Below are 22,055 nucleotides of genomic sequence, written 5' to 3' on the forward strand. Positions count from 1 at the left end.
GGGGCAACAAATGAGAATTCAAATTTTGATCTTATGGTTTACAGGGTTAATAAACGTGCGAACCGTGTAAATGTAAAAAAAAGTTGGTTTGGCCAGAAGGTTGACCCGCCTAGCCGCGTGTTCACCCTTTTGTGAAGGTAGAGTCACCGTCCTCGCTGATCCAACGTTTCTCCATACAAACACTTTGACTGGCCCAGCTGGGTCAACTTAATCAAGGCGAGACAATCTGAGCATGTGCGAGTACAGTTGGCCCGGGCAAAGGGGTCAACTATTTTTTCCGTTGACTCAGCTGGAGGGTGACCCTCTTTTTCGGAACAACTTTGTTTCATATGAACGGGGCCTAAAGGGATGAGATAAAACTACAGTGTAGTGATTGATTTGAGAGCATTAAGCGGCTGGTACTCGTCAGTGCTGTAAAGGAGTATTTCTGTGTACATATTTTGAAATTTTACATTGTTTTGAGTCTCGGACTGAACAGGCGGGATTAGCTCAGTCGGTAGAGCGCATGACTGCAGAGCGGGAGGTCGTGGGTTCGGTTCCCGGGGCTGGACCATTACTCAGGGTCTTAAAATAACTGAAAAATGAAGGTACTCTCTTTGCACTGCAAGCGGCTAAACCTTCGCGTGGCTCGGATGACCACGTAAAATGGCGGTCCCGTCTCCAGTAGGAGACGTAAAAATAGTTTCCACAATTAGTACTTTCTTCGTAAATACATTTGCACTCAAATGAAGTTGTACGCCTTCTGGTCCAGTGAGGCCAAGGTTAATACAACACGGGTTACTAGCAGTATTTGAGTTTGATAAATATTGTAACTGATTTTTGTGACTTGTACGCCATCTGGTCCAGTGTGATCAAGGTTAATACAACATGAGTTACTAGTAGTTTTAGAGTTTGATAAATATCGTAACTTAAAATTGTGACTTGTGCGCCATCTGATCCAGTGTGATCAAGGTTAATACAGCATGAGTTCCTTGTAGTTTTAGGGATTGTTAAATATTGAAACTAACTATTGGTATAGTATTCCTATATTTCAATAGAGTCTGTATGATAGTGACAAATATACAGAAAGGGAATTATGATTTAGTTTATATTAAAAGATTTAAACTGTTTATTATCATGATTTAGTTTAGTTGGCGTTTAGCCAAGAGCGATTCTGTTGTGAATCGACTGTATCTTTATATGTGAATCAGCCAGGGGGGGGGAAGCTACTTCCCATACATTCTCTTAAATGAAATCCAAACGATGTTCTCACAACTTGCAAAGCGATCAGCAAGGTTCTTGCCAGCGGATTTGTGTACTGATCATGCGCATTACGTCAAAAACCATTAATCAACGGTCTTGAGAAGAAACAAAAACATGGCGGTCGAAGGCGGGACTGTTTCTCACTATTATATTTTGGTAATTCGCAATTTTATTGATTTTATGCCGCTTTTCAGACATAGTGTGTGGTTTTCTTTTTCTGTTAAACAATTTCCCTCCGCAGAGTTTGGAATATGCAACATAGCTCCGTATAGCTGATAAGAATCGCCGAAGAGTTGAGCTATCGAGCAGTGTTTTGCTGCAAACCTTAGGGAAGTTAAAGTCGCTTTAAGGTACAGAGCTTTCAGTAGTAATTGTGATTTGTTTATTAGGATCGTTTTGAATTTTAACGTTGGATTCAAGGTGTTGACTGATCGTAATAAACGAAGTGAAATGTTATGAAGTGTGGATGTTTATTCAGTTATGATATGTAGAGATAAAGCTGTCTGAATATACTTGCTTCCGATAAATTTGACACTTTCTCCAGTAATTTTTATCAGCATCAAGTTATCATTGCCCTGCAAAAACGATGTAAACTATAAATTGATCAAGCGCGTTGTTGTTGGTTAAGATCTATAAACACGGCTGCGTTTTAGTTTCCCCCGCAATTTCAGTACCGAAAGACAAATACGATATACAAGAAAAACGAAGATGCATGATATTATTTTTTTCAATTTTTTAAGCATTTCTGATTTCCCCTGCCTGTTCGCTTCCTGCTCCTAAAAAGTCTAAAAATATATTTACTGTGGGAAAAAGTGCAATTATCCGCTGACCACCACGCAGGGTGACCGCTTTGCAAGTTGTGAGAACATCGTTTCTCGGTCCCAGACCTCGTCTCTTACCCCCCCCTGGAATCAGCAATGAACATTTATTACGAACAAGCAAGAGAGAACAGTACAAACTACCTTTAGCATTAAACGCGCCAAATTTGGTTTTAGAATAATGTAGTTTCATTTTAAACTCAACGAAATAAAGTTTTGTAAAGTAAAAATGTCCAGTATTAAATTCTTTTTTTTAAGGCCTAGGCCAAACGTGGAACTTTTCATGACACGAAACAAACTTAGTGAGTTAAGTTCATGAAAAGTTCGACGTCTGGCTCAGTTGAGTTTGTCTGAATGAATTTGGACCGTCCAACACGTTGTATCCGTCTACTTCAGACGGAGAGTCTAGAACGTGTGAACATCGTCTCCGAGAGATCCATCGACCTTCACACGCAAAGAGCTAAACCAATAAATGAAAAAGTTGTATGATAATGTTTATTTATCCTCGTTTGGGAGAAAAGTTATTAAATTGCGTTTTGATGTGTTCGACGTTCAGCCCAACAGACGATCTTAACTTATTTTAGCTCGGCCCAAAGTAGGGTTTGTCTCGTCTCATGAAAAGTTAGACGTTTGGACTGCGGCCTAGTCCAGATTATATTCGTATTCTCGGGAGCGATCAAGAACTAGTTTGTAGTCGAGGTACATGCGTTGGGTGGGGGGGGGGGGGGGAGATTCTCCTCTTCAACTCCTGTATGAGTCTTTATGAGTCTTGCTGGTTCCAGACCATCAAATACAATAGGGAAGTGGTGTATTTACGGTGTGAGATTTATAGTGGCTACATGTACCTTGCTTTTTCCTCAATATGGCTTCTTGGAGTGGTTGTTCATTTAATTTTCGTTAACATTCCGAAGTGCTTTTAAAGAATTTACGAACAAATACTCGCGAAAGTCCTGTTAAAAGCAAAGTCATTGGCCGTTCTCGCACTAGAGACGGATTATAAGTCTGAGGAGGGTTATCCATTGGATAATACGCGTCATACAGATAATACGTCTTTTTAAGATAGCAAGTCTTTTGAATTAAAAGTTGAGAATTGAACGGTTTTAATTTTGGATGAACAATCCACCTGACTTTGTCCATCTGTTTATCTGTCAATTTTGACAAATTTTGAAGGCGGATTGATCTGTCTTGTTACGGGTGAAGGGGGGAAAGGGAGGATAGAACGAGAACCACCCGCTACTCTTACAGCACAGTTGTAGGTCACGTGATTGTTAATCGGGAGACTCGTGTTCAAACACGGTTGGACCATCAATCCGGGACAAAGAATGATATCCTGCTGGGTGTGCATCACATCGTGAGCCGGCGATGCTGAGGCGTTAGGCTTGAATCTTACATCTGCTCATTCTTAATGGCGGCAAAGGACTGGAACTAGCTTGCAATAGAGGCTCATGCATCTTATTACCTCGCATTAGCCTTGGGTGCAAGCTACAATCATGGACAAAAGTCTTGGGACAGTTGTACAGTTCGAACGCTTTTTAACACACGCTAAATTTATATCCAAGCGCTACTTGAACTACACGTCCCCACCCCACGGACAGTGTTGAAACCGTCAAGGCATAATTTCTTTGATCTTTTAACATTGTATTGAGTGGGGAAGGGGGAGGGGTTATGGATTTTTAAAATGACAGCACTACTTTTTAGAACAGTACTTGTGATACACATAGAACTGCTGTTATGCTCTTACTGTCCCAAGGAGTTTTGTCCAGGATTGCAGACTCCACTTTTCGCAAACAGCATTCTCCGTTTGCACATCTCTTGTAATACACCTTGTTTGCACCCCCCAAATTCTTTAATTTCTCCTGAGTGTTATAGTCGTCTTAAGAGAAATTGAAGACAATGCATATACAGAATATTTTGGGGGGCAAACAAGGTATATTACGGGAGATGTGCAAATGGCGAATAGAATCCAGTCCCGTTTTGAGGTCAGGCTGCTATTGTGGGTGTGGAAGAGAAGGGAGTGATATCAAAAGGGACAGGAAGGTGTTCTACTTTATAATTTGCCCCTAGGGTAAAAAAAACTCAAGTTGCATTTAGAACATGACAACTCAATTTTTTTATCACCTTTGCTACACCCATGTCTGAAAAAATAATGATAAACCCTCCCCTGTGTCATTAGGACTAAAACTTTGTCTCTTGTTTTCTGTCATCAGTAATCACAAGGCTTAATTCTTGGTCCTCTACTGTTTCCCGTTACTCAATGCGCAGAACGATTCATTTCTTCCAAATCCATTCATATCATCTTATCTCCCATGTCCGAAAATAAAACACTGAATAAAACCTCGTTTATATTAGTAAAACTTAAAAAGAAACGTAATAGAGGAATAAAGGATTATTCGCGAATGCCAAATCCTGACAACAGCGCAACCTTTTTCTTATTGACATCTTTGTTCTTTCTGTGTTTTTTTTTTTTAAATTTTAACTCTGTTAGCACTGCCTATTACCCCGGAGCTAGGCTATTGCAGGCATTCAGATAGTAGAGCGCGGAGTTCAGATGGTAGGGGGCGAGTTAAATCGTACGCGGGGAAAACGAGGGGGATATCAAGGGACATCGGGGCAAGTAGTTTCCCCTCCTCTAGTCACCCCTAGTCTGCGTAGCAAGCGTTTCCGGGAGCATTTTCGCACGGTCTTTGACTCTCATTCCTCGTTCTTTGCACCGAAACCGCACGGAAAGGCTTGCTTCACAGGCTATTCACCCCTCGTTTTTTTTCCTGCTCAATTTTTCGCTCGCGCTCTTCAATCTGAACGCCTGGAACAAGCACGTGGCTCTTTAGTATCCTACCTCTGCCAGGACCCTGGAGCCTAGTGATGATAGGCTCCTGCCTCTGCTTGTTTGTTTGTTTTTGTCGTTTTTGTTTTATTTTTGCTGATGTCAATTGTCACATTTTACATTTAAGGTTTTTTGTTGTGTGTTCTTCTCCTATAAGTATTACATTGGAATCCAAACAAATCGTTCCATTTTCCTTGCGTCAAAGTCCTCTGTCCACCCTTCTGGTAATTTTTCACGTGACACATCATGTGATAGCGTTAGACCAATAAAAACATCCCTGCATGTGAACCGAGGCGGAAGTTCTTTCCTTTGCAAAAATCCGTTCAATTTCTTTGGTAAATTTTCAAACTTCTAGTTGTTCTTATCAGTGTTGCAGTCATGGGCTAATTCAATCTTTTCACCAAGCGTTTAATTCTGTAGCTGTAACGAGAATGAAGTAAAGATGGTCTCCACGTGGCTGCATTTTCGTTGCAGAATTCCTGAAGTTTAGGTAAGCTTAATGAATTTGTAATCTCTGAATTCACAAGGCCTCTCTGTGGTTTTTCAGTTTTTACGTTTGAGAAGAGAAAAAGCACCTTGTCAGCTTACCAACAGGCAAGCGATGATCTTTCTGCTGTCGAGTAAACGCAGACGGATCGCGTGACTCCAAAGAACATGAGAGAAGAGAAATTGATTTTGCAAATAGACCCTCTCATGGTTTTCGACGCCATCTTTACGAGTAGGCATACTTGTGAGAAATTACAGTGTTTGTATGAGAATCTAATGTCGAATAATTTCCGTAAAACGGCTAAAGCTACAAAGCAAAGGATTGCACTAAGAAATTTTGGGGGCGTACCTGTGCTTAAATTTCTCCAGAGGCTTGCTTCAGATTTTCCATATATTTGTCTGTAATTTTCCCGGGACTTTCTTACAGACAAATGTATAGAAAATTTAAAAAAGTGGTTCTAGATCTTCTAGCATATGTAAGGCCCTCAATTTTTTTCAGTAGAATCCTTAGGAGTGAAGCTTTTCAATTGATATTTTTTTCAGAACAGCCGTTCTACGGAAATTGTTCGACATTAGATTCTCATTACCCTGCGAGCAGAGGCTACATTTTCGCAGTATGAGCTGGCGTGTGATAAGTAGCCTCTGCCGAGAAATCTGGACGAATAAATTAAAAATAACGTGTTTTTTCTTGTTCTTGACCGGTTTAGAGCTTTGTGTGAGTCTTGCATCAGCGAATGAACGCTGACCATTATTGCGCCTTCATGCATCCCTTTGCGCCAAATTCTTGTATACCAACACGGATCAACGCAGCTCAAACGAAGCAACAGGAAAAGTTCAAAACAATTTCAAAAATCCCTGTTTATGTATTTAAAAGAGCGTCGTCAACAACTTGAATAGGCTCTGTATTTTAAAGCTGTCGGAATACCAAAACAAGCTGCTGCCGGTGCTTCTTACGGGACTGTGTAAAGATCGTTAATTTATCATATGGTAGTTCTTGTTTGCCAGGAAAAGAAAATGGATACTGCGGTGATTTTTGTTGTGTCGCCTCTCAATGCAAGGCTAAATGCACTGTTTTAAGACACAGATGGGAACCGGAATGTTCAAAACAATCATCAATCAGTTTTCTTTTAGTGGAAAAAGCAGAAAAAAGGCTTTTAGCTGAACACTGATTCGCCCTCAAGGACTTCAATCTGGTTGGCTTTTTCACTTCTTCACGGTGGAACGCTTGTCCTGTTCTGAAAGAAACCAAAGCGGCAATTTCTTAAAGAATTTTCAGGTACAACTTGCACATTAATGGTCAAGGAAGTTCCGTTTTTAAATGGAAATTTAAGTATTTATAGTTGTTTCATAGATGTTTTATACGATTTGAGACAGATTTTGGCGTTGACATTTGATGTCTTCGGCAGCTTTTACTTGAGGGAAATGATCCACGATCCAGTTAGTATTACGTGAATTGCTTTTAAGGATAAAATTATGGGTTTTCGAATAAAATTTTTCGATAAATAATTTTTCTGACTACTGTTTTGTCTATGTTCATTCATAACTTTAGTTTAAAACACAATCATGAGACTACAGCATCCAATTTATTGCAAGCATCACTTCTGCGTAGTGTTGTTGGCGAATTTCATTTTTCACTTTGAGCACAACTATTACTATAGGTAAAATTAAAGTTGGAAAAATGTGCTCCCCGCAAAACAGAGAGAACTTACTACAGTTGATAGCATAAAAATGCTTTCCTTAAAAAAAGACGATCTGTGGAAATTTTGCAGATAAAATACTTAAACCCAGAGGGGGCGAAGCAGAAAAACAAAACAAAAGCTCGAGGAGAGTTGTTCAAAAGTAGTTTTCGCAAGTTTGATTCCCGCGAAACTCACACAGATTTGACGAACCAGTTACTTGCGAATCACGTGACAAATGTTGCACATGCACGATAGAACGGTTGTTGGCAGAGGCTACTTTTTGCACACCAGCTCATACCGCGAAAATGTGGCCTCTGCTCGCAAGGTATATTCTCATAGGCAAACGCGTGAGAAATTACAGTGTTTGTACTCGTCGAGATGGTGTCGAAAACCGTGACAAGGCCTATAACAGTAAACTCAGCCACATGTTGCCACACGTTATCTCAGGGGGGGTACTCCGGATTTCAAGTGACGGGGATGATCGAAGGATTTTTTGGGGATTTGAAATTTTGAATTCTGGGAAATTTGGCAAGTAGTTTTTTGGGTGGCTTGGTGTACGTGCAAGTAGGGACTTTTCTAGGTATTTAAAACAAACTGAAGATTCTTGGTTGTGCCGGTGTATCCCGCTGCAAACACAAACATTCAAGTCCTAATTTATTTTTCGTGCTTAATCATTTACTTCTCTCTGGAAAATGTTAAGGACTTTCAGGCTCGAAAATTCGGCATGGGATTTTTTTGATGTTGATTTCTTGTCCAGGGATTCTTTTGGGGGGTTAGTGTTGGAAGCCGTAGGGATTTTTTTGGTTTTTGATTTTTGGCGCCATTTGATCATTCCTGTTGCTTGAAATCTGGAGTACCTCCCTCCCTGGGCGTGTCATACAGCTTATAAGTATTTGTGGGGACCTTGTTTATTACGGCCATTTTAATTTGTCCAGGCAAAATGGCCACACATTAAGGTGGCCCCGTCATTAATACTGGAGCATTTAGCTGTGACTTATTTTCTGTCAACTTTTTCGTTTTTAACTCGATGGCTGCGAAACTTTGCAAAGAACAACAGATATCAATTGGCAATAGTACAAAATATTCAAAATTTCATTGATGGTAAATATTTCTTGAGAAATTCGCACTTAAAAGGACCCTACTGTTCAAAGAAAATCGCAACTATTAAAAAAATTTTCTGATATTTTTTTACTGAAATTTCTGGTATCGGCTTTTATTGATATAATAAATATGCTGGAGAAATTAGAGAAAAATAGTTGGAGCAGAAGTCCGTAACTAAAATTTGCTCAAAATTCAGCTGTGAAATTGTTTTGGAATTTCAGAAATAAATTACTATCAGGTAGAAGGAGCCACCAGTTTGAATCTTCGCAACTTTAGTTGCAACGTGTGATATTTTCAACTTCCACTTTAGGTTTTCATCCAAAATTACGCCTAGAATTTTAATTTGTCTCCTTTACTTTAACAATATTTTGATTATCTATACTTATTTGAATATTACAAATTGAATGCTTTTGTCTTGGTTTAAAGACCATAAATTTAGTCCTTTTAAGATTTAGAGAAAGCTTGTTTGCTTTAAACCAGATTGACAGTTTGTCCATCTTCAAGTTTAACATATCTGAAAGATAGTTCAGATCTTTATGTGACATGAATACATTGGTATCATCAGCAAACAATATCAGATTTAATAGATTAGAAGCATTGTTGATGTCGTTAGTGTACAGTAAGAAAAATAAAGGTCCGAGGATAGAACCCTGAGGGACCCCACAAGAGATTTCATTTCTTAATAAATGGTGGCCATTATATTCAACATATTGCTTTCTATTTGAAAAGTAACTTCTTATCCAGTCCAACGCTAAGCCACAAATACCATAATGTTTGAGTTTATGAAAAAGGATGACATGATTTACAGTGTTAAAGGCTTTTGAAATTCATCAGATATTGCATTAATCGATTGTAGATAACTCTTTCAAAGAATTTTGAAGCTTGGATAGAACTGTCCAGCACCTTTGTTTACGACCAGAAAATTACAGCTAAATGCGCCTGTATTAATGACGGAGCCACCTTAATTGGGAGAGCCTTAGAATCACTTACTGCAAATGACAGACATCAGACTCAGGTTGTAAATTTCTCAAATCAGGAAATAAGCAGGTAAAAACTTTGCCAAGTAATTGCGGACGACAAGAGTAGCCGGCAATCCTAATCTCCAGGTTGTTATTAGGCATGCATCACATGGATGTAGCCAACATTCGTTTGGACTTCCACTAAGAATGTATGGAATGCACAGAACGCACTTTAATCACACGCATTTGGACATTCTACCACTTGTAATCTGATCACGCATGTGTTGACCCTCTGTCATGTGAGACTTATGTAAAGCACAGCGCTATATAGCAAAAGCGTTTTTACCTTCAATTGTTGTCACCCAGCACTTCATAACCTTTGGTTATTACTAGTTGTTTAGGACATAAAACTGATATGAAACTTCTTATTTTTGTGGAAAATAATAAACAGTAAACAACAAGAAACTGAGAAACTTGGTCATGTGTTCAAATTGACGTTTGGCAAATACAGTAAACATTATTCTATATCTCTCTATTTCTCAAAAAGGCTATGTTAATGCATCCCTTGGCTCCATTATAAAATTCCAACATGAATACATTTGGATGATTTTCCAGCTTATTCAAGGACTCACTGGATTCATTAGAAAAATAATGAACAAACAAAGTTATAAACAAAGGAACCAGCTAGCCCTAAACCATAAGGGCTGTGGTATTTATATGCTTTAGGGATCCAAATGAAATGAGAGTACGTATAAAGAGTTGGAACATTACTACTGTAAAATTATTCATCTCCAAATATTTCACCTCATTATTATGGCCAGTTATAGGCAATGTGCATTTCAAAGGATGGTTATCAGTTTTATTAGAGCTCATGTAGACAACTTTTGCACCTGATTTTCTGTAGGGGAAGAAATATTGGATCTTGTTTACTGTGGGTAATGTCGACCGACATATCGGTCGATATAGCGGTCGATATAGCAGTCAACACTCGGTCGATAGTCGGTCGACACTCGGTCGACAGTCGGTTGATACTCGGTCAACACTCGGTCGATACTCGGTCGACACTCGGTCGACATAGCGGTCGATAGTCGGTCAATAGTGGGTCGACACTCGGTAGAGACACGGTCGATAGTCGTTCCAGATGTGTCTCGGCCGATATAGCTTTTCGTTCACTGACACTTCGCCGACATTTCGCAGACACTTCGCCAACACTTCGCTGATAGTTGGTCGATGGTTGGTCGATACTTGACCGATGTATCGGTCAGTAATTGGTCGACACTCAGTCGATGGTCGGTCGACACTAAGCATTTCCTACATTTTTTGGCTTGGAAAACAAGAAATTAGAAAGCATTTTCTAGCTTGGACCTAACTGTTTTTTTAAATTGTGTTTCTGCTTTTTTAATTTCAAACTTCAATGTACTTAGCCAAAATTCTGGAACAATAGCTATTAGTCATTTATCTAGCCTTTTCTTTTAATTCATGTGGACGGGATTTAGCCCATCTGTATCGATGCCCACCACCTTTTCGCAGACGTTTCCTCCCCTGTTTTTTTTAGGGGTGGGGGTGTCTCGCTACGCATAGCCAGCTAGAATTGAATCATGAAGAAGTCCGCTAAGTGAGAATGATAGGCCTTCAGCTTCTTGTTGTGTGATTTATTCCCACCGTGTAAGGCCTAAATCTGGCTGATTTTTCCTATGCCGAGAATTTTTCAACCGACTTAGAACTACATTGATGAAAAAATGTATTTACAGTTCATTTTTTTTAACTTGTTTTTCCTTAACAAGTTAAGATATTATTAATGTTAACACGGTGCATACTGTTTTCCTTTTATTGGATGACCAAAAGTGACTTACCATTCAATATTAATTTCTGTATACGCACGGTCGTCTTTATTTTGAACACAATATAAATATAAAGCGAAAGGACAGAGCAAAAGGACAGGATAATGTAATAAGAACGTATGAGTATTTTCCTTGCTGTAAATGGAAATCATTCCCACAATAAATGAATGGACCTAACTGTTTTTTTAAATTGTGTTTCTGCTTTTTTAATTTCAAACTTCAATGTACTTAGCCAAAATTCTGGAATAATAGCTATTAGTCATTTATCTAGCCTTTTCTTTTAATTCATGTGGACGGGATTTAGCCCATCTGTATCAATGTCCACCACCTTTTCGCAGACGTTTCCTCCCGTTTTTTTTTTGGGGGGGGGGGGGGTCTCGCTACGCGTAGCCAGCTAGAATTGAATCATGAAGAAGTCCGCTAAGTGAGAATGATAGGCCTTCAGCTTCTTGTTGTGTGATTTATTCCCACCGTGTAAGGCCTAAATCTGGCTGATTTTCCCTATGCCGAGAATTTTTCAACCGACTCAGAACTACATTGATGAAAAAATGTATTTACAGTTCATTTTTTTTAACTTGTTTTTCCTTAACAAGTTAAGATAATATTAATGTTAACGCGGTGCATACTGTTTTCCTTTTATTGGATGACCAAAAGTGACTTACCATTCAATATTAATTTCTGTATACGCACGGTCGTCTTTATTTTGAACACAATATAAATATAAAGCGAAAGGACAGAGCAAAAGGACAGGATAATGTAATAAGAACGTATGAGTATTTTCCTTGCTGTAAATTGAAATCATTCCCACAATAAATGAATGTGTTCAGTCTGCTGGATATTTTTGTCACCTTCCTCGGCGCATTATCAGCGCGTTTTATCAATAACTGATCATTAAACAAAGGACTGTTCCCGTTTTCAATGCAGAAATATATAAGTTTAGTTTGTGGTCTCTGCACAAACGAGAACTTGGCATGATGAAGCAGGTCAAAGCCCGATAATAAAAGATGTGTATTCCTCGCTCTTAAAGCATGTGTCTGATAGCCCCGGGCTAGTGGATTTTGCTATCGGGCTAGTGAATTCTGTTTTTAACTTCCCCGACAGGCAAGTGAGGTTTTTTGAGGAATTTGAATAACAGAAGAACTGTGAAATCAATTCTTCTTATCACAAAGCTTTTGGGGCTTGTTGAAATGATGTCTGGGCTAGTAAATGCTAGCTTCAGCTTGCCCGAATGACAAGCTGTAAAAATGATTTTCTTTGCACCCTGGTGTTTTTCATTTAAGAAATTGTAGCTTTCAATTTATCAGTCACAATCATTTCCTGCAAGCAGTGAAACACATCATAATTACATTTTCATTCAGATTTTATGATATGTTTTTTGTTTACAACATTATCGAAACTAGTTGCTTCTTCATTCTAGAAAAAAAAATAACCGACCCATTTTGTCAGCCGTTGGCGCTTATTGAAACCCCTGAGCCCCCCTCTCCTCAACCTTATTATTCTTCATTAATAAATGATAGACTGTATAAATCAATCACAACTGTAAAACTTCATTTGGACTGATCCGGCATGGTTTGTTTTTGTGTTGGAAGTGCGGATTTATTTTTGATCCTTGGCTGCATCAGCTCCAACTTGCAGCGTTGTACTTAAGCTTCTCCACTTTGATTTCTATTTCTTTATGGAGAGCTGATTAATGACCGTCTTGGCTAAATTGAATAAGCCTGTCCCTACGTAAATGTGTTTGAAATAAATAAGCCCCCTGGGGATTAATTGATTTACGGTAAATGTTATTCATTATTATTGCCGTACATCTGTTAAAACACTAGTGTATTGTTTGCATGTTTATTATCTCATTATTATCATCAAATATCGATTCTCTCATCCATAATGTGGAATAGAGGCATGTTTTCCTTGTATCCCAGCTACTATTAATTTAGAAAGTGAAGGGCGGGGGGGCGGGGGGGGGAGGGTTGGTGGGGGCTATTCAAGAGCGGTGCTTTTTTAATATTATGGCATATGGTGTGCAACTTTTTTGGGGATCAGGCTGCCGGGGTGTTACATATACAAATGAAATACAAATACAAAAGGATGATTTTTTTTTCTTAATCCTGGAGATGGTCACATTTGCAAAGCCCACCAGTCAAATGTGTTTGAAATAACCCCTTTGGGGGTTAATAGATTTATGGTAAATGTTAATTCAATGGGAAAAACTGTTTGAATGCAATAAAAAAAATGCAATAAATAAAACTGACAGGTTCCTCTTGCCGGATCTCTAATTAAAGAGATGCTGTAGCCAGACGTCACTTGATGTGTAAAATGAAACAAAACTGAATGCAAGGCTGGCACTATATTATAGGCATTTAATAAATCAGTCCTTCGCGTAGTGCCAGCCTTGCATTCAGTTTTGTTAATTCAATATAATGCCTTTCATCGAGTGTTTACAACACTGGTTGGTACAATCAAGTGTACCATAGGCCCATTACACACTTTAAACTTATGTATTGGTTTGCATGTTTATTCTCTCATTATTATCATCATTGAAGGGGGTGCTTACTGTGTATTCAAGAAAAGCGCTTGTTTGATATTATGGCCCGATGAGGTGGGCACCTTTTTGGGGGAGGCCGCTAAGGTGTTACAAATACAAATGGAAAAATGATTTTTTTTCTTTTCTTAATCCTGGAGATGGTCACAATAATTTATTGCAAAGCCCAGCAATCAAATGCCCTGCTACAGTACATTAATTTATGTCTTCGCTCGGCTTGGGGGATACTTACATTGACTTGTGTATGACTTGGAGTACCATCAGCCAGGCAGTGCAACAGTGCCAGCTGTAAAGCAATAATAATTAATTATTATATGTAACTGGAAGAACTGTTCTTTTTCTTGATTTATTGCCCTTGATTTTATTATTAAGGTTACTGCTACCAATCAGTCAAATTTTAAGATGTGTGGGTTTCAGAGGTCAAGGATTCATGCACCAAGTTTTGGTGAGGCTTTTTTATATTATTCATATGTTGTAATCAGAATTTCATAACTGCATGGTTATAATAAAATCCCCCCTGGGGGTAGGAGAGGAGACACTGAAGGGAGGTACTGCCAAGGCCTTAAACCTTGATAATCCTATTAATTAATACAAAAACAGTTCATTCCTGTCTAAGGTGTTAATTTTTAATAACTGCGGGAGAACCATGAATAAGCACGTATTATACTATAGAGGCAGTAAACTTGACAATGTTAGCAATTACAAATATCTTGGCCTACTATTTAGTACTTATGGGACCTTCACGTACACTAAACAGGAAATAAAGAAGGTTGCCCTTAAAGCTTTGTACAAACTCAGGAAGGAAATGGGCGACCATTTCAGAGACGATGTACAGCTCACAATGAAAATTTTTGACACGGTTATTTCCCCAATACTCACCTACGGAAGCGAGGTCTGGGGGGTCGATCACGATGGAAAGCTAGAAAATGATCCAATTGAGTTTGTTCAAACAAAGTTCATTAGGTAGCTTTTGGGAGTTAACAAATTCTGTAGCTCAAATGCGTGCAGATTGGAGGTAGGCCGTTTCCCAATGCGAACGAAGACAAAGTGCAGAGCCATTAAATATTGGCTGAAATTTTGTGAGCCGGAGCACCAAAATAAACTCTCTGGAATAGCATATACAGACCAAATTGGTCAAGATAAAAAGGAACTTTGGTCAAGCAAATTGAAACGACTATTAAATCTCGCAGGTCTTGGCGACATATGGTCAGCGAAAACTAACACTCCCGCAATCATGAACTATAATTATACGACAGAGACTCTTAGACATAGAACAGCAAACATGGATTAGCGAAATACACAATGATGAACGAAAGGACCCGCATCAAAAAAACAAACTAAGAACTTTTAGGGAATTTAAACTTACCCATGACTATGAAAATTACCTCACAAATGTAAGAAACATCAATCATAGAGTAGCAATCACAAAGCTAAGATTAAGCAATCACAAACTAGCAATTGAAACTGGAGGATACGTTAAACCCTATCAACCACCAGACCAAAGAATCTGTCCATTATGTAAAACTGGATTAGAAGACGAGGAGCATTTTTTGATGAATTGCATAGCCTATAGGGATCCTAGGAGAGAGCTGTTCAATACGCTAAAAAAGGAAACTAATCTTATTCTTGACTCTATGGTTCCAAGCTCTGCCTTTGCAATGTTGATAAGTATGAAGCAAGGAGAGAAGGCGCAAAAAATTGTGGCTAAATACATATATGATCGCTTCCGCGAAAGAGATAGACGCATTAAATATAACCTTGTTTAATAGTTGTATAAATTTTACAAATGTACACCTCTGTAATTACTGCACAAAAATCTTTGTTATCGTTGTAAACACATGTGTCTGTAGGCGCTCTGTTGATAATAAAGCACTTATCCTATCCTATCCTATCCTGTCTGCCCAACCCCGTGGGGGTACACCAGTTCATGTACACTTAAGTATCATCCAGACAGTGGAGTTTAGGACTCCCCTGCTTCTGCCATTGTATTCCGTGGATAATACTGTATTTATCCCAGGGGTATACTGACTGAAGAAACACTCACGAAAAATAGCATTAATGCAAAAGCTGTTAGTAAAGTTTGAGTCCAGGGGTGCCTTTTTATTCAACCCAAATTCTGGAAATTTTGGTTAGAAAGCAAATGGAACCGACCATTTTGGTTCGTTTTGGCCAGAATATTTGACAACACCTTTTAAGATGGTCCACTTTGGACCGTCCTACTGGTATGACCGAAATGACCCTTTCCATTTGACATAATTGTTGTCACTGCTACTGCTCATCTGTACCCTGCTTACAAGTACCTACCCAAACACACAGTGGCTTGGGTTTGACGTCTATACAACTGGAATGTTCTGTTCCATTGGGTGTGTGGAATTTCCAAAATTTAGAACAAGAATTTTTGTTGAATGGAACGCACCATAAAGCTAGATGTGGTTGGCGTTCATCTGCTGTAACTTGGGTTGACAAGAGGTTTTAATAAAAATAATTTGAAAAATACACCATTAAAAGCATTATATACTGTGTCTTTGTAGTACAAGGTTGCACCCAAAGTACAATATATCCAGGGCTGTCATTAACAGGTGTGGACCTGAGATTTCCCCTGGCTACCCTAAACATTGCCTCTGGCTGCTTTCATAGGAAAGTAGAAGAAAAATAGAAGCTGTTTGATTCCCCGCCTACTTGTTGTTCGTACCCCGCAACTTGAAATCTTGACAGCCATGCTTATCACTACATTTTTTATCTTTATTATATAAACACCAATGAAATACCAGGTAAGCTTTTCATGACTAACTTGTTATTTTCACATACACATGAAAAGATCAGCATTGTTATGGTTAAATAAGAAAGCAGTGCCTGTGTCAAAGTAATTTTGATGCAACTTCAAAATGGCAGATAATTTACCTTAGAACTGGAATCTAAATATTATTGGATGTTGACGAGATGATGTATGACCTGAACATTGTTCTAAAATTTCTTTGCAAATTTTGGAAAGAAGAGAGAAAATTAAACAATATTCCACCAGAGGAGGTGAATATACATGTATAGCTTAGTGAATTCATTATTGCTGCAAGAACGAAGAAAGGAGAACAATATGAGCCGTCTTCTCTCAGAGGAATCTTATCAAGCGTTGACTGTTACATGTATCTTACAAGGCGCAAATATGGGAAAAGGCTATTCATTGATCCCGAATTTATGAGATTTGGAGACACATTGAAGGCAAAGCAAAAACAACTGAAAAAACAAAGCGCTCACTGATGAAACATTTTTTCAATACTCAAAGAGAAATTTCGTATCCCCGCACAGCCATGTAATATGCTCTACATATCTTATACCTCATGGCTTGTATTTTTTGGGTTTTTAATTTTTGTAATTTCTTTCCATTGTACATAAACAGTCGCAACCTTAGAACACATCCTGCAAAATGACTTCCACAACTCTAATAACTTAGAAAGACAACTTACATGGAGTTTTAAATTGTGTTGTAGGTAAAAATTCAGGTTAATCCTGTATTCAACCTTCTTTGATTCAGAATTTCCTCTGTTTTTTAGCCCTTATTTTTCATAGGAGACAAAAAAGAAATTTTGGTTTAACCTGACAACAAATTTTACCTACATTGTTTTCAGTGTTGGCCTCACTTAGCCTGAATTTCATCCAATTACTTCGAGTCGTTATTACTCCCTCAGTAACGTCTGAATCGACCGGCTGTTAATGCCGTCCAGTGACGTCACTACTCCTTGACCTTTGCTTTAATTCATGCAAAAAGTAAAACACGATTTTCAAGTGGCAAACTGAGAAATATCGTTTGGAAATGTCTGCATCAGACAGAACTGCTTTATTTTTTCGATCATAATTCATGTTTAACGTTCAAACTATCAACTGCATGCAGTACAACTTCGAACCGATTGTACTAAATTCTATAATCAAACACGGTCGCAATCACGCAATGAATTAAACACACACACAGAACACTTCAAAACAAGGAGACAAGAAAGAAAAGCTAACAGAATCATTACACTTGACGAAAAAAAATAGCAAGAAGGTCGAATTATAACATTGATCTCAGAAAACTTCGCGTAAACAAAATCACCAGCCGCCGAAACCACAAAGCGGCTCCAAATGGAAAACCTACCGACTCTGTGCAATGATTCTTCATTCGCAGTTCAATTTAGCATTTCAGTTTCGAAGACAAGGGCAATTTTGCTGTTTAAGATAAAGATTGAGCTTGTCGAAATGTTTGAACTAAACGAAAGAATGCCATTTATGAGATCCGCTGAACATCAAGTGACAATCCCGCTAAAATTTTTCATAATTATACATAATTATGCGAATGTTTAGACAATCAACCAATCAAAATCACTACCCGGTTTTTGGGTAGTGAGTGACGTCACTGGACAACGGCCGGTCGATTCGGACGTTGTTGAGAGGAGAAAACGACTCAAAGCAATCGGATGAATTTCAGGCTAGGCCTCACTCTCTATGAGTTCTCTGTAGCTAAAGTGGATAGAGCGCCCACCTGGTGTTTGGGAGGTGATAGATTCGAATACTGTCGGGGACTCAGACTTTTTTTTGTCCCACGCTCGTGACGTGCTGATCATTTCATTTTCACAGTGTTTTCACATGTTGGTTTGCCTATATTTGTGACTCAATTTATAAAGGAATGGTTGAATGGTTAAGAAATAAATTCCCGCTTGGAGAAACCAGGTTGACCAATCCCTAAAAATATTTTTTTCCTGCAAAATACAATACAGTGTTGGTCTAGTGAAGGTTGATTGTTAATTCTTGGTATTTATATCTTCATTTTCTAGTTGTAAGGTTTGCGGTTTGAGAAGTTTGAGCTGTGGCTCTAAATTTTGGTGGAGGGATGTTAGTTATATCAGACCTGAATCAGGGAGGTCTGATTTGAGCTCTCTGTGTTGTGAGTTGATGGATTTTCTTAGATAAGAATTTATTTCTTATTTTACCTCTCCCCTTGCGGGTGTTTAATTTTGTATTTAAAGGCAGCATACCATTGGGAGCAATAATGAAATGGTGGCCTAGCATTTCATTGAGTAGGGATGGAGGGATGTTGGGCTAGATAGTTCTTGATGATGCTTTGTGCTGCTCAAACTAATAAACAAATTCTCTCTACTGAATTCTTTAAGGAGGTGTGTGGAGGTCAGTCTGGAGACTTTGTATTTGCATTTTGTTGTTTTAAGGGTTATTAAAATTATCGGGGATATTGAGTTGGTGCACTAAGCCTTATGATCCCTCCCAATCTCAATACAAAAGAGAGTTTTAGCAACAATGACAGCAGTGGCAATAAAAAACGTCACTATTAAAATGAATTTACCTTTTTAAACTTTGTTGAAAGTTTTCCACTGCACTTACAATTTCAAATTAATGTGAATGAACTTCCTTGTCATAGTTGTGCAGTAATAGCAAAGAGTGCACCATAAAGTGTGCTGCATATGCAGAGTTGTTTTTTTTTTCGGTCATTAAATCTATTTCTACTGTGACGTTGCTGTTGCTGTCATTGTTGCCAAACATAATTACAGTGTGACCGGGAAAACCATGAACACTTGAAATATTTCTGGATTGTTATTGTGGTCCAAACTGAGAGAAAACTGAACCACAAGCAAGATCGTTAATTAGTTTGTGGTTTTGTGGCCAGTTCACGTGTCTTGATCTTTGCTGTGATTGGTCATAACACAATAAACATTCCTGAGATATTTCAAGTGTTCATGGATTTTCCGGCAACACTGTATCATGCTCCTCACCTCTTAGTTTGGTACTGTGATTTTGAGACAGTCTTAGTAATGTGCATTATCTTTAACTTTTTACCTTGCAAGTTGTCTCTGTCACCCTTCCCTCCCAATTATAGTGATATTCCCATGATAGTTTAAACATATTATTGTCTTCAAGTTAAAGTAGAAAGTGAAGTTGATTTGTAAGAGTTTTGAACTGTTACCATTTTCAATAAGATGTTACTGTACATGCATTTATGTAAACTGCTAATTTTGGTGAGAGTATGCCAACCACAGATACATGTAATCATGTAGCTCTCGGAATGATTCCTGGCCTACGTAAGTAAGTAGTATGTACCCCAAGCTCAAACATGACATGTCTTGAGCCACTGTTACACGATGTGTTGGTTTTGCAGCAGTCAAAATAATATGACGATTTCTATTGGAAAATTTCTAAACTTGCTAGTATAGTTAATCTATAGTGTTCTCGTCAACCTTTTTAAATAGACTCAGAACAGCAATACAAGACAATGCTTGAGTATATAACTCAATTTAAGTTCGTATGAACTTACAGTGTAGTAAAAAGGCCTTTTGTTAAACCCTTTAATTAAGTCTTACTACTCTTCTTTTAGGAATTGTCATCCTTCCCTAGCACAGCCTCCACATCACAGGAAGACCATGATAGCATATCAGAATCCACTTCCTCCAGGAAATTGAGAGTTACTCTGTTAAGCAGTGAATGGAGGTCAACAAAAGGAGGCTTGTCAACCATCAACCGAGAACTGGCCATTCAGTTGGCAAAACACCCCAGCGTGGAAGTCAGTGTTTATCTCCCTCAGTGCAGTGAAGAAGAAAAACTAGTTTCTGCTAGTCACAATGTACAGCTTATTGAAGCACAAAAAATGGCAGGTTATGACAACCCAGTAGACTGGTTGTCCTCTCTACCAGATGACCATGCTGTGGACTGTGTGATAGGGCATGGAGCTGTTCTTGGTCGGCAAGTGCAGTTCATTAAGAGAACTCATCCTTATTGCAAGTGGATTCAGGTCGTTCATACCGCTCCAGAAGAACTTGGAATGTACAAAGGATATGAAGAACACATTTCCAGGGGCGAGGACAAACACCAGGTTGAGGTTGAACTCTGTAAATTGGCTGATCAAGTTGTAGCAATTGGACCCAAGCTGGCTGAAGTATTCTCAGGTTATCTTCGTCCTTGTGGAAAAGATCAAGATGTTCTTAATTTTACCCCAGGAATTTTCTCTGAGTTTGCAGATGTAAAGCAAGCCACTGAAGAAAGAAAGGCATTCAATGTTTTGGTCTTTGGACGTGGTGACAATGAAGATTTTCAGTTGAAAGGTTATGACATCGCTGCCCAAGCCATTGCTGAGTTGAAAGACATGACCTACAAACTTGTGTTTGTTGGAGCAACACGGGGAGAAGAAGAGAAAGTAGCAAGAAAGTTAGTCGAGCAAGGCATTGGTCCTAGTCAACTTAAAGTACGTCGCTTTAATGAAAGTAGAGAGAAGCTAGCTAACTTATTTTGTGAAGTAGATCTTGCTGTAATGCCATCACGAACTGAGGGATTCGGTCTAGCTGCCCTTGAGGCTTTATCAGCTGGTCTGCCTGTGCTGGTCAGTGGGAACTCTGGACTTGCAGAAGCTTTGAAGAAAGTTCCATATGGTTCAAGCTGTGTTGTAGAGTCAGAAGATCCTAAAGACTGGGCCAATGCAATCAGAGCTGTCCGTCACAAAGACAGGGAAATGCGACTTGGAGAGTTTGACGTTCTCCGTGGAGCATATGCAAAAAAGTACAGCTGGAAGGAACAGTGTGATAAACTTGTTGAAAGGATGAAAGTGATCTCTTTAGAAGGTCAGTTAAAATTAGTACTGTTGTATTGCGTCTTCTGTTGCATATATATTTAGATTTAAAATGATCCCCCAAATAAAGCAATCTCACATCGCTCTTTACCACTGGCGATGTTTTGCGGAAGAGAATGATGAGAGGCGGCTTTATTCACAGGCTAAATGTACATGTAATACTTAATAGTTATGATTTATTGCATTCATCCACTAAAATGATGTGGTGCACTCATTAAACGTGAACGCTCATTTAGATGTTGAACGTATCACAAACCACTGCACCTGTTTTGGCAGAAATAGCCGTATTATTAGAACGATGACTAAACAAGAATATTTCAGTAGATTTCGACTGGAGGTAAAACGCTTTCTGAAACCTTGATAGAAAGTTAAGGTACACTGTGCATGTGAATTCCCTGGATGAAAACAAAAAACACGTTTTGTAGCATAACAGGTGTCATACTGCCACTGGCAAACGTGATTAAATCAACACGAAACTGATTTCATTTCAGACTCATCAAAGAGACTTCAGCCTTTGGACAAAGGTAAAAAGCCCTTATCCCCAGTTGTTACCCTAGCTTCAAAACAACCGAGACTGGGGAGATATGCAGGTAAACCACGTGTTGCTGCAGTATATCATGTGTTAGAGTATTCAGTCTATTTGAAGTATAGTGCTGTGCTGTGTTGATTTCTGTCATTTCGTTTGGGTATGAGAGGGCTTGTACAACTGTTATACATAAAATCGGGCTTCATTATTCCGGTCGTGGGGCTCTTTTATCACTACTGCTATGTACGGCAGCATAGCAGTACTATGGATATTAATGACATCTGGGATTTTATTTTTTTTACCGAAAGTTGCTTAAAGGGCCTAAGCTAACAGTAAACTTGCCAAGAGCCAAAACTAAACAAAACAAAGGCTACTTTCACATAGCCTGTAAGGAGAGGGGGCGCTGTACACAGGCTACTTTCACAGGGCATCAGACAGAC

General features: G+C 38.7%; 1 protein-coding gene and 1 pseudogene across 3 annotated transcripts in view; both read left to right on the forward strand.

Annotated features, from left to right (window-relative positions):
* LOC140924632 (uncharacterized) overlaps positions 1-22,055 on the forward strand; it is a 135,491-nt gene that overhangs the window by 107,641 nt on the left and 5,795 nt on the right. For 2 of the 3 annotated variants that reach the window (XM_073374654.1, XM_073374655.1), the window contains exons 2-3: positions 19,845-21,081; positions 21,581-21,679. In XM_073374654.1, the coding sequence (XP_073230755.1) occupies positions 19,845-21,081; positions 21,581-21,679 (1,336 nt within the window). The remainder of the gene's footprint in view (positions 1-19,844; positions 21,082-21,580; positions 21,680-22,055) is intronic. The other variant, XM_073374656.1, reaches the window with a different exon arrangement.
* Positions 14,136-16,145, forward strand: LOC140924914 (uncharacterized; annotated as a pseudogene).

Source organism: Porites lutea, chromosome 14, assembly GCF_958299795.1.
Source record: "Porites lutea chromosome 14, jaPorLute2.1, whole genome shotgun sequence".
NCBI lineage: Eukaryota > Metazoa > Cnidaria > Anthozoa > Scleractinia > Poritidae > Porites > Porites lutea.